Source organism: Zea mays, chromosome 5 (assembly GCF_902167145.1).
Source record: "Zea mays cultivar B73 chromosome 5, Zm-B73-REFERENCE-NAM-5.0, whole genome shotgun sequence".
Classification (NCBI taxonomy): Eukaryota; Viridiplantae; Streptophyta; class Magnoliopsida; order Poales; family Poaceae; genus Zea; species Zea mays.
The window spans coordinates 212,378,365-212,392,408 of NC_050100.1; the positions used below are offsets into that span (position 1 = coordinate 212,378,365).

The 14,044-nt window shown below is 44.1% G+C and overlaps 1 protein-coding gene across 1 annotated transcript; it reads right to left on the reverse strand.

Annotated features, from left to right (window-relative positions):
• Positions 1 to 5,574: 5,574 nt before the first annotated feature.
• Positions 5,575 to 7,227, reverse strand: LOC103627668 (dof zinc finger protein 4). Its single transcript, XM_008647960.4, has one exon. The coding sequence runs from the start codon at positions 6,775 to 6,777 to the stop codon at positions 5,875 to 5,877; it is 903 nt and encodes a 300-aa protein (XP_008646182.1). The 5' UTR covers positions 6,778 to 7,227; the 3' UTR covers positions 5,575 to 5,874.
• Between the last annotated feature and the right edge of the window lie 6,817 nt (positions 7,228 to 14,044).

Below are 14,044 nucleotides of genomic sequence, written 5' to 3' on the forward strand. Positions count from 1 at the left end.
CTTTGGGCTGGTTGGCGCACCGGACAGTCCGGTGCCCCCTGCCACCGTTGGAGCGGGCCACACGTCGCCCGCAGATTTGGCGGCCGACCGTTGCGCTGGCGGCCGTTGGCTCACCGGACAGTCCGGTGAATTATAGCCGTACGCCGCCGAAGTTTTCCCGAGAGTGGCCAGTTCGCTGGAGACCAGTCTGGCGCACCGGACAGTCCGGTGTGCCAGACTGTGCTGAGTCTTGGTTGCACACAGACACTCTCTTTCAATCTTTTTTTCCTGTTTCTAGCACTTAGGTAACTTCATTAGTACACATAACAAATGTACTAAGTCTAGAAACATACCTTGTTTGTTGATTTGCACTTCATTCATCATTTGGCATATAATAATCCACTTAATGTGTGTTGGACACTTAATCACTTAAATATACTAGAAATGGTCCAATGGCACATTTCCCTTTCACTTTACAAGGTCTACAAATTCTATTTTGATAGTTTATACATCCGAGATCGTTTACAAAATTTGAAAATTTCAAATTTGAAAACTTCACGCTAATTTTTCTATGATAAGATGATTTCAAATCAAACAAATTGTCAATTACAAAGTTTCATTACATTTCAAGACCTACAGCTTTTTTTTTTTGGTGTTTTTTCGTCCGAGGTAGTTTGAAAATTTCAAATTTTAAAATTCAAACATAGTTTGCATGACAAAATTATTTCAAACCAAAACCTTGTCAACTAGAAAGTTTCATAACAATTCAAGACCTACAACTTTCTTGTTGGTGTTTTTTCTATTCAAGGTCGTTTTCAAAATCCAAATTTTATTTTTTAAAAAAAATCAGACGTAATGTTCGTTGACAAGGTGACTTCAAATGAAAAATTTGCCAACTGCAAAATTCTATAACTTCTCAAGATCTACAAATTTATTTTGTTTGTTTGGTTATTTGTTCATCCCACATGATTATTCTAACATTATTCACAAATCTTATACATCTCTCTTGCGAGAGAGATATGTTTTATGAATAAATTTACTTTTATTTTGTCATACGAAGAAATAATCAAAATATAAATTGTACATCATGATGAGTTATACCAATTTGTAGTTGTAAACTTTTCATTTGAATTAATTTACTGCTTCAAAATATGCTTTTAATTTACTGCTTCAAACAGGAAATTGACCTGGGCCTTTCAACGGTACCACCTCCGGGGCACAATGTGTATAGCACCAAATGAAATAGATGGGCCCAGATCTTTGAGAAAATCGCGTGCAGTTCTTCGTCTGAGTTCACGCAATCACGCTTTCAAACAAATCGCAGTTGCGTTGTACAACAAATTTGTGTAGTTGCCGAGGATGGAGCACCGTCTAGTGAACACGCTCTGGTTGCCTCTCCTTCCCACCAGCACAGGCACAACTAAGGCGTGGTGCCGACCTGGCGACCTATATATATAGCCTGAGCCTGTAGGCATGGAACATGGAAATCAGCGCAGCGAAGCATTGTGTGTGACATGGACGCCTTTGGGCCTGGAGATTACAAGTGTTGTGTGATGTGAAGAATTATGTCCGATGTGTGACAAAAAAAGAAGATTGTTAAGTTTAAGACCACATCACAAAATGATGATAAAAGAGTACAACTTATTGGACTAGTCTTTTAGGTTGATTTAGTTTGAAAGCCTTAATATTGTTGTGGGCTCTCTGATGAACCTAGGCTTCAGAGGGTCTGCTTCATATGTATAGCAGGCCGGCTTAGATCCACTGCGTGCTCTAGCATAAACTAGGGTGGATCAGATCGCTGCACGTTTTAACATAAACTAGAGGTGAAATCAAACTATGGCTATAGCTGATGGGTGGAAACGATTTTTTTTTTTTGCCTCCACTAGTTCACTGGACTTTGCAAGTGTAGGGTCTAACATTACTTGTTTAGTTGTTTTTGAATAAACGCGACACTAACGTACACTTACATAGTCACGTTCGAATCTCCATAGCACAACATCCTATGAATCTTTAAGAAACTACTAGTTCGATCTTGAGATTGATGAATTGGCCGTAGGTCTGTCATCTTGATTACTACCTCCGTCCTAAAATATACTAGTTATTTTAGCCCGTTTTTATTGTTCACATTCATTTAAAAAAAATAAATATAGATATAAATGTAAACTATATTTATTACTTAATGGATTATGATAACTCTAAGATAAATTATATTTTGGGACCAAGCAAGTACCATATAACGGCTGATTAATTTTTCTTTGGCGCCGAGCGATGGCAAATATTTGGCTTGAACAAAACAAACCCTTACGGCCATACCCGTGGAGCCTGTCCTTTCTGCGACTGCGAGCATGAAAGCATGCACAGCGGAGCAGGCGGCTGGCATGGGCAGGGCAGGGCAGGGCTGGAGAGTAATTGAAGCCGACGAATCCACAGTCGCCAACTATTCGGAGGGACAGAGCGAGCAGGTTTTCCAGGATCATAGTAACTTCCGAACCCTGTCGGCGCTCGGCGGCAGCAGCAATGGCCTTCTGTCCTGCTGCAGTCGTCCTTCTCCGTAGTGAATGCCAACTGGGCACTTGGATGGACGCCGTTGTGGTTGCGTTGCCCCAGTCCCCTCCCCTGTGCCTGGCTGCAGCAGCTCAGCTGCGCAGGCGTAAATTCCATGCGAGGACAATTCCTGAGGCGTAGCATTGTTCCCAGTGGCGCACAAGCAAATTCATGGCCCGCTTTGCTGCCCTGAACCCTGAAGCGCCTTCATTTCGTAGCAGCGGCGTGCCTGGCTAGTGCAGGACGTCAATTGAGACGAGAGCCTTCATGGACGGCCTTGAGAACAGAACCTGTGAACTTAATCTTTCTTGCAACGCACTAGTTCACTACGCTGCATGAATAAAGATCAGAAAGCTGTAATTTTCTGAATGGAGAATAACGAGAGAGAGAGAGAGAGAGAGAGAGAGAGAGAGAGAGAGAGAGAGAGAGAGATCCCTTCCTTGTTCCTTCCTCGTGTGCGATGCTCCAACGGCGGCACAGGACTTCTGGATCAAAATAAAAAACAATGACAGCGAAGGAAACTGAAATACACACATGGAGATGGAGTCAAACCCGGATAGCCGACCGGATGCAACGAAACCTGAGAGAACGGGCGAAACGCGCACGCGGAGCCTGACGAACGAACCGAGCCGGAGACGGAGCAGTCACCAGAAAGATTTCGATCCCTGACGCGACCGGCGATTGACGGGGACGTCGACCCTATGGGCAGGGCACACAGTCAGACACAGCAGTACACAGCTCAGCTCAGCTCAGCAGTCTTTACCGCACAGTCGCGACCCACGCCCGGCCCCGCTGTGTTTCCTCGCGCAGGCGCATCTGTGGCTTTCAGCGTGGGTCAAGCAACAGTGGATCGAGCCCGGCAGGCGGCAGCGGCAATGAATGACGCGAGGCCGGAATTCTTGTCCCGGAGATGCCTAGTCCGTCCCCCGCGGATAGCTTCTCGCCGGTCGCCGCCAACTTTTTTGCATTTTAGCCCTTTTTAGGTTTCTTTTGCACAATTATGCCCTTTGTAGTTTCATTTCAAAAAATAGACCCTTACCTCGGCGCCGTCATCATTGGCGCCGAGGTAACACATAGTGGCGCCAACATAATTGGCGCCAACTTTTCCTACGTGGCAGCCGATGTGGCAAGTCTCAGGGTGTCGGCGCCATAGATCTTGGCGCCGACCCCCCTGGATAGCACCGGACCCCATCGTCAAGGGGGGTCGGCGCCAAGATCTATGGCGCCGACCCCCTGGGACTTGCCACATCGGCTGCCACGTAGGAAAAGTTGGCGCCAATGGTACTGGCGTCGATGTGTGTTATCTCGGCGCCAATGATGATGGCGCCGAGGTTGGGGTCCATTTTTTGAAATGAAACTGTAAAGGGCATAGTTGTGCAAAAAAAACCCAAAAAGAGCTAAAATCCAAAAAAGTTGGCCGGTCGCCGCTGCTGTTCGTTTGTCCATCTCGTAGGCCATGCCTCTTGGAATCCTGGACAAGGAAATCTCGCATATATTATATATATAATGTCTTCAACCTGAAGCAATCATCGACACTGACCGAGAGTAGGGTCGCCGAAATCGGCATGCATTATAGTCGATCTGAAACGACACCAGGAGAGGGAGGATGCGGGGCGGTGTGCACCGGGACCCTACAGAGGGAGGCCGACGACGCGCCTGGAGAGGGAGGTCGGAGCGGCGCGGGCGCGCGCCTGGAGAGGTAGAAGGGCGCGAAGATGTTTCGACGACCCGGGAAACGGAACAAACCGCGATTGGGGCGTTGGTTGCTCGGCGAACATTTACGCCAAGAAGCTCTCGTTTTGGGAGAATCAAAAAATTGAGACCATATATATTGGGATCTGTTGGACATGAGTTTTTTTTTCTGATATTATCCTAAAAATAAAGTTTTCGAAATACTAAAGGCTTGTTCGGTTAGCCCTCAATTCATAAGGATTGAGTGGGATTGGATAATTTTGAATCCTAAACAAGTTAAGTTTCTTCTTAATTTTTTCTAGTTATATCTTATCCATATATATTATGAATAACCGAACCAGGCCAAAACTGAGCCGTTGGAGATGCTGGGCCCGGTCCTCTTCTATACGAAAAATAAAAAAAGGATGCATCCTGTACGATGGTAGAGCGTAGATGGACCGCAGCAGGGTGTGGGCTGCGGAGGGCAGGTGTGTGTGTGACAGATTGATTGCGTCTGCGATGCAACCAACGACGGACAGCCTAGCAGTAGCCAGGCTATGGCTAGCTAGGCAGTGCGTGGGTGGGACGGTGGGAGACGACGCGACGGTCGTTGTGCGTTCGGTACACACTGATGCATCTTTGTGTCAAAGGGTGACGCGACGCAGTCCGTAGGGCGGTAGGGGCAGGGCCCAAGCACGCCTCAGTGTACGGTACGTCATCAGGCTGTCAGAGAGTGTCGAGCGAGCCACTATCTGACAGTTTCCTGGGCGGCCACGGTTCCATGTTTCAGTTGCCCGTCAACATCTCGAGCCCGTGCTTGAGTTTGCTGAGATCGGCGGGGTGCATGCATGACTTGGTCGTCGATCCAACTGAACATGATGATCCAAACCAAGCCTGTGCGTGTGCCGGACGAGTTATCAAGTGGTGACACACTAACAAACCCTTCAGCTTAAAATCAGCACAGAAAAACGACTTCGCGCGGCTTCTATACGGTCACCTCACCTGTGCCGCACCCGACGACAGGGGGGGGGGGGGGGGGGGGGGCAGACCAAGCTCGCGTGAGCAGGCACGGAAGTGTGTTATGTCAGGAGGCAGGAGGAGGCCATGCTGGGCCAACGAACAGGCGTACAGAGAAGCAATGTACGTAAGAGCCAGCTAGCAACTGGCGTCGCCATCAGCACAAACCCCCCGGAGAGCGAGAGGCATGTACGGGCGGGCCACCAGCCGAAATTAACAAACCAACCGCTAACCAAAATGACACGCACCATTGTTCCATCATCCCCTGGCGTTGGCGATAGACCTGACCATCGGCTTTGACCGTGCATCACAACATAACACACGGACACTCGTGGTTACGTTGCTTCCCCCCAAACATGCATGTATTCATACAAGTTACTATTACGAAGAGTAAACAAGCAATAATAATGCGATTAATTCTATCGCAGCAGCGCAATGATCCGCCACACTCGCAGGGTGCATGCAGACACGAAACACAGATGTTAGCTTTCTAGACACGCAGCCTGTGAAGCCAAATCACCAATAAACAAGAGAGAGAGAGAGAGGCAGGGAGGACATGGAGTAATAGCTAGAGAGACGGAGCTCGTGGCCGTCGCCCGTCGTTAAGATCTAACCGCGGCTTTAATCTAGCGATCGCGATAGGTAACTAAACAAGCACGTACGCTAGGGTAGGTACAAGCTCGGGTCCTGGACGTCCGCCCAGCAGCTCCCGGCGCTCCAGTACGCCGCGGCTGACGCGGCGTCGCCGAGCTCGAATATCCCAGCGGCGTCCAGGGATGCGAACGGCGCCATGATGTCCTCGGAGACCGACGACGACGGCGCCGCCTGTGCGGCGAGGTGTTGCTGCAGCTCCGAATTGGTGGGCGCTTCCTCCTCCTTCGGCTGCGCCGCCGCGAAGCTGAACACCGGGAGCGGCGGCGGAGGGGGAGGCGCGAAGAGGGACGCCAGCGCCGCCGCCTGGTCGGCGAATATCGGCGCCGGTGGCGCGGCCGCCACGTCGATCGTGGAGAAGGGGTTCGACGAGTGGTGGCTGCCCGTGAAGGCGACGCCGTTCGACGACGGCGTGGCGGAGGTGCTCGGATCGGTCGGGGTCGGGGTCGTCGCGGCGGCGGCCGTGGGGCTCGCGCTGCCGCTGTTGGAGCGGGGCGAGGCCGAGGCGCGGCGCGGGTTCTTGGCCGCGTCGGCCGACGCGGGCGTGGACGGCGCCGACGACGAGGCGGGCGAGGACGCCGACGCCGACGCCGACGGCGAGGCGCGCTTCGCCTTGCGGCAGCCGCCGCCCACGGGGACGTTGCGCAGGACGCCGCCCTTGGTCCAGTACCGGCGGCAGCTCTTGCAGAAGTGGCGCGGCTGCGACAGGTTGTAGTTGTTGTAGTAGCAGAACTTGGTGTTGGTAGACTCGCACCGCGGGCACTTCACCGCCTCGGGCGCCGCGGGCGAGGCACCGCCGCATCGCGCCCCGCCGGGGCCATGCTGCGCCGCCTGCGCGCGCCGGAGGTCGCCGGGTGCCGCGGCCCCGCCGAACAGCCGCCCGGCCAGGCCAGGGATGGACTGGAACTCCTGCATGGCGTCAGGCGGTGGCGGTGGCGGCGTCTACAACGTGCTAGGATGTGGCCTCGGCGGGCGTGAGTGTGTTTGCCGGGGAGGCGGGAGCGTGGGCGTGGCTAGAGCTCCACCCGCTCGGCATCGCCTCTGCATCACACACCGATGACTGATGGCGGGTAAATATCTACGCGCCCACTCTCACGCTCGTCCAGCCAAGTTACGAGGTTGCCCTTGAGTTTATGTGTTATTGACCGAATCGACCCTAGTGTTCCTTGTCCAGTTTTAGATAGAACGCCTGTCTACAAGTACACGATACACTCGATGGAGCTCTCCAGATCGTCGATGTTGCTGGATTCGTGCTCACATCACTAGTATCGTGCGTTCTGATTCTCGTCTAGTTTTTATATTTAGCATATGCAATCTTACATAGTGTTTCTGATCAGCACAATCGGCGCGTGGAGATTTTCGGGCACGAGAGTTTGCAGCCATTGGTTCGACGTGCATGCTGTTAAGGCGGTTTCCAAACATTCCTTCCATGGTTCTAAATTTCTACTCTTGTCCGTATTATTAAGATGGATGTTTGTTTTCTATGGACTAATTTTTTTTCTATTTTAGTCCTTAAATTGTAAAATACAAAAACTACAACTTTATTTTAGTTTCCGTATTTTTTAATTTAGAGATAAAAATAGAATAAAATATAGGAACTAAGAGTCTGTTTGGTTCCTTTAGTCTAGAGACGAAAGTTTAGTTAGAAGACTAAAATTTAGTCTCTATCATATTTGGTTCTAAGGAATAAAAGTATTCAAAACGCATTAAATGAATCATAAGATAACCAAAATACCCTTAACGTTCTTCCATCATTAGTATAACTGCAATAAAGTAAAGGCAAAAGGTGGAATTATATAGTTTAGTCCCTTTTAGTCACCAATTAAAGTACAAAAGACTAAAATCTAGTTTAAATCTATGTTGTATTTATTTAGGAATCGTCTTCTATATACATGTCATCATGAGGAGTTATTTCTCATCCAATGGATTAATTCATACCAAATGCGCATTTGAATTTACGGCATGTTTGGTTGTATATTTAAAGGCGTTTAAATTATACGCTACAACTATAGCAATGTTTAAGTGAATCTACCACATTTTTACGAGTCATTGACGAGTGGGACCTACGCAACAGAACAAAAATACTGCTATAATTGTGGCTATAAACCAAACATATATCTAACTCAGTCAAACTTGCATAATCTTAGACGTGACAAACTGTGGCAGGACTGATAACGAAATAATAAGGTCAAAATTGAGACCTGGCCACAACTTCTGATTTGGCTGACACTTTTAGCAGCTTGTGTGTGGACCGTGGAAGCAAGCCACCATGTGGCCGGTGATTATGGCATGTCTGATGAACAAAAATATACAATATCACAATGTTTTTCTTTTAATTTGTTTGGTTCAACTTTTTTTCGCGAGCTTTTATAGGAATGTAGATTTTTGGAGAATTTAGTTGTGATGAGAATCTGAATAACGTGAGACTTATGTCTATAGAAGTTAGGATCTCTAAGAAGTAACAGACAGGGCCGACCCTGAGAATTTGGTGGCCCGATGCGAGACAAAAATTAAGGCCCCATTCATCACAAATACCAAAAAAATATGAATACTACTGAAAGTGCATTCATCCCTTTTTGTGAGTTTTGGTGATTTGGATAACAACACATTTAAAGGTCTAACAAGTTTGCTAAGTGTTGAACAGGAAATTCAGTATGATGAACATACTTGAATAGTGTATAATGATCAGTGAACAAGGTTCAACACAAGGTCAAATAACCAGTGAGACAATGCAAATGGATATAATATGGTCTCTATATTGGTTTGAATATATGGACAAGTCCTGAGAAATCACTATGCATAAATATGATCATAATAGAGGTTGAAGTGATTAAGAGGATTGGTCAAGCCAAAGTGAATAAGATATGAGGAATCGTGAATTGGCTTGACCATATTACTATTAGTCCATATATGAATATATGAGAATCAAACTGGAGCTTGATTGATCTTAGCAGTTATATCTAGATGACATTCAAGCAAGGTTCACAATATTGAAGAAATGATTCTCTCAATGGATGCTCAATAAGATGTGACTCAAGAATGGCTTGATAGGGTGAAGATAGCAAGGAAAGGGCTTCGAGGAACTAAGTGAAGGTGAAGGCCAAGCGACGGCTTGTAGACCGAGGTACCATGGCTAAGGTGAAGAAGAGAGTACTTGCACTAAGTCGATGAACTAATCAGCTATGAAGAGTTACAACATGTTGATGCATCAGTAAGGTGACTTGAAGCCATGATTTGAACTCATATATGGTGAAATGGCACAAGTCACAGGCTCGATTTGTGTTTGCTTCAAACGGTGAGACAAAGATGTTTGTGATCCTTATGAAGCAACGCCATGGAGAAATCACACTTGAGACACCAATGACTCAAGGAGTTTACTTAATTATATTTTATTTAACTTGAGTATAGGAATCGTCGTACTATCAAGGGGGATCCAAAAAGAAGGTTGGTGTTGGTACTAAAGCTCAAAATCCTTGATCTAAAACTTCCATTTTACCCTAGTTTCACTTCTGTTTTCTCAAAATCTGTGCAGCAGTTCAAAAATCGGTTCAACCGGACCTAAAACCGGTTCAACCGGTTTCTGCACTGTTCCGCTCTGCCACTGCCAGTCTGCCAGTCAGTCCTGTCAGAAAAAGTCGTGTGCAGATTTTGGGAAAACCGGTTCAACCGGATTTGAGCCCGGCTCAACCGGTTTTGAGTCCGGTTGACTCTCCGGCTGAGTAGGTCAGTGAACCGAGTTCTTCCTGGTGGAAACCGGTTCAACCGGTTTACAAACCGGTTCAACCGGTTTTTGGCCAACTTTCCCCAACGGCCACCTGCTTTTGTGGGCACCTTTATATATACCTCCCACACTCTTCCCCACAGAAGTGCACGACTTGGACTCCATTCCTAACCTGAGAAACACCTCCCACTCTCTCACACACACCTCTTGCCTCTCCCATTTCAAATCTTTGGAGAGAAATCTTTGAGTGAGTTTGAGAGCTGCGGTTTTTATGCTTCATCTCCAAATCTCTCTTGCTCTTCTTGATTCGAGCTTTGGTACTACATCGAGTTCTTTGTGGATTCATTACTCTTGGAGCTTCTAGCTCCTAGACGACTAGGTGTCTCTTGTGAGTCTCCAAATCTTGTGGAAGACCACAAGAAAGTTTGTATTACCCGCTCGTTTGAGCAAAGATTAGTGTGTTGGCTTGACCTTTGTGGTCGGCAAGGGAGGATTAGGGTTGAAAGAGACCCGGTTCTTTGTGGGCGCCTCAACGAGGAAGTAGGGCACCTTGGTGGTGTGACCGAACCTCGGGATAAATCTTGTGTCTCTTGTGTTCTTGCTCATTGTGTTTGTTTGTGTTCTTCGTTCTCTCACCATTCCGTGAAAGATTGTTTATATCTTTTTGGTGTGTGGATTTTGAGAAGTGCCCTTCTCAGATCTACTACTTTGAACCCTGTGGATTATTTAGAACATCTCATTTCCAAAGTTAACTGGGTGAATTTCGAGATCAATTCAGTTTTATATCTCATTCTTTAGTTGAGCTCGTTCAAACCAGTTGCACTGGTTTTGACACCGGACGGTTTTACCTAGTTTGTTTCTAGTTTTTGTTGAAAAAGTTTTAACTTGCCTATTCACCCCCCCTCTAGGCAACTTTCAATTGGTATCAGAGCCTAATCCTCGTTCTAACGCTTAACCGCGTGAGGAAAGATCATGTCGGGGGGACTAAGAAACGAAAGTGCTTCTAAGCTTGAAAAAGTTGAAGTTGTCTCGACTTCATCTTTTGGTGCAGATATTGATCCTAGGACAATAGACCTTGCCATGAGAATCGCCGAAAGGATGTTCCTCAAAATGAAGGAAGATGAGGCGAAGAACAAGATTGAAGAAGAAGAAAATGATCGATGGAGACCAAACGACGAATCCACCTCTTCACAAGGTTCGTCTTTCAAATCCACTTCTCATATGTGCTTTATTGCTAATGGGAGTGACAGTGAAAGCGAAAGTGAGGATGAGGAGGAGCAAGAAAGTGATAGTGAAGATGAGGATGATCTTCAACAATTCTTCGCTCAGCTAAGCAAGAAACATCGGATGAGCTTGCTCAAACTCATGAAAAGAGCGGAAGAACAAAAAGAAATGCTTCATAAGCAAGAAGACTTCCTCATCAGAAAAATCGAAGACTTAGAGAAGTTGACCAAAGAGCATGAGAAGCTAAAGTGCTCTCATGATGATTTGGTCCAAAGGTATGAAGACATTTCAATTGAGCAAATTAAAGTTGTTAATCATTCATCATATATTGCTCAATTAGAAAATAAAAATGCTATGTTCAAGAACACGATAGAAAAGCTAAATATTGAAAATCTAGCTTTGCAAGAAAAACATGATATGCTTGTGTGCTCTCATAATAAATTTATGGATTCACATATCATGTTAGAAATGGCTCATGAGGTTGTGTTAACTAATTTGAAATCATACCAACCTCACATATGCACATGTACTCAAGTAGAAACTATATTATCATGTGCTAACAAATGTTGCTCTCAAGAAAGCCAATCTTCCATTGAGCTAGAATTTTCAGGAACAAGTAATGTTTCCTATGCAAAAGAAAACAATGAGCTCAAGGAAGAAAATGAGAGGCTAAAAAGGAGCTTGATTCAATTGAAGGGAAAGTGTCATGCTCAACCTTCTCAAGATAACCGTGATAATATGGTGAAAAAGCTTGAGAAGGGGACAATAGTAGCATGCACAAAACCCCTTCAAAAGAATATAAAGCTTTCCAAGAAGGACATGAGCAAACATCAAGAGAAGAAAGCCAAAGCTCATGACAAGTGTCTCAACCACGCCTCCACATGCTCCACACAAGGTAACAAACAAGTCACTCTTCCAAATAAGAGAAGGTGCGCTAGAAAGTGTTATCAATGTCATGAGAAGGGACATGAGATTAAGTCATGTCCCTACACAAAGGATAGTGGCTTAACTTTAGAAAGAAAGAGGCTCACTAACCATGTAGCAAACAAGAAGCAAGGGAAGGAGTCTTGCAAAATTAAAAATCAGATTTGCTACACTTGCCGAAGAAAGGGACACCTATGCAAGGATTGTCCCATGAGTAAGTATCCTAAGCCTACCATGTCAATTCATTCATATTCGCTTAGGAGACCCAAAAATGACATTTGTGCTAGAAAGGTAATTAGTTCACCTAAAACTAGCACAAAGGCCATTTGGGTGCCTAAGTACTTATTAGCTAACCTTGGTGGACCCATCCAAAAATGGGTACCGAAATGTACTTAATAAGTTTTGCAGGTACCCAGAGATGATATGAAGCTTTGGGGGTGCTTGAGCGGTTTAACTCAATTCTTATCTCAAGATATCAATCTTACATTGTCTATCCTTTAAGATTGACCCAAAGATGAATTGAGTTGTTATATCACTAACTTCATATTCATCTCTAGCAAGAACTTGTGTTGTAGGGAATAAGGATTAACCTTTGTGGGAATCAAGCAAAAGGCCTACAACCAAGTGATATCCAAAGGATGGTAACAATTAATTCTTAAGTGCACATTGCTTTTAATTGGTATATTCCTTTGTGTCTTTTGTAGCCACATAGGAAAAATGAAGCACTTGAGAATGAACTTAAGAGATTTTACCTTGCTTTGGAAAGGATCTAATTATATGGTAGATTGCAAGTTCATATTTTTATATTGTGACAATCTACATGTTTTAAATTGATTATATGTATCTTGTGGCATATTTCAAATTAATTATCGTGTTATTGCCATGACCTAGACATAAAGAGGATTATCCCATGTTCTTAAATGAATAGAGTGCTAAGTAAGAAATTCAAATTCTTATAGCACTTACCAAATGGGGAATTCTCTATATGACTAGAGTTGTGAGACTAATGTTTCTATCTAAGTGTTTATGTAGTCTCACAACATGAGAATGTGTTTCCCAAATGGAGTGTGCCATTCAACATTCAAAGAAGACCGAACCAATACTATGTGATGTATTCATTCTTGTTTAAATTGGTTTTGAGTCTTCTACATTAATCACTCACCATGCTATGAATTAAACTTGCCATGTAAAACTTAATTAAATAATCATACTACTTTCATCTTGTTTACAATTGATGTTATGCATGATGCTTGTAAGGGTAATTTAGTTCATATCATGAGGTTTCCTTGTTTTAGTAACCTTCTTTTCATTCATATACTAGAGGTTGCTAAATAGGAAATTATTGCTTGTGTTACTAATACAATCTCTTTTAAGATATTTCGTGGAAATTCATAAGTAGAGATTGTGCTCTTTCAATTGGTAAAATCACAAGCTTTAAAGGTTAATCTTCACCTAAAAGAAAGATTAGGAATGCTCAAGGCAAAGGTATGGAACTAATTGCTTCAATTGGTAGTTGATCAATAGTAGTTCCTTTCAAGTGGCATACTTTCAATTAGTAATAATCTATTTTATGAAAAGAAATGTCAATATGAAGGTTAAATTCCTTTTGGATTAAATTTGTAAATTGGTGCATATTGTTAATTCACTCATACATGTGCATTGACTTAAAAGGAATTTAATTTATGCCTTTATGCCTCATAAATGATGATTTATTTGACATTCATATATACATATCATCATTCATTAAATATTTCATTGTACTACTAATATCTCTTTTCAAAGTGTTTTTTTTTACTAGTTTTAAAAGGAAAAGAGATAACAAGCTAAAGAAGGAAGTCTCCACAATTGAAGAAAAGAAGAATACTTAGATGACACCATATCATATAGTAAGATCTTTCAATTGATATAACAAATGGTACATTCTATATGGTGGTAAGTATTCTTAGGCATAAGTTAATTCATTGCAAATTTTTCATGCCTTGACCAATATATGTAATGTACTCCTCTTGAGAATCTTCATTGAATTGAAAGTGCATTTGATAAGTCATTCAAATACTTGATGCACATATCTAGTGGGAGCACATTATATATATCTTGTGTCGTAGAGAATAAGTTTCCCTTGAGTAAGCTATACTAACTCAATCCATAATGGTAAAAATTGTATCTCATTTTTATGGATTGTAATCTTTGTTTTCAAAATAGCTACTCTTGATGCAGTTTAAAATTCTCTTATCGTTAATTCTAAAAGTGCATAGGAATCTTTTTGTTGATATTCATCACATACATATGCACTAACATGGATATGATTTTTAA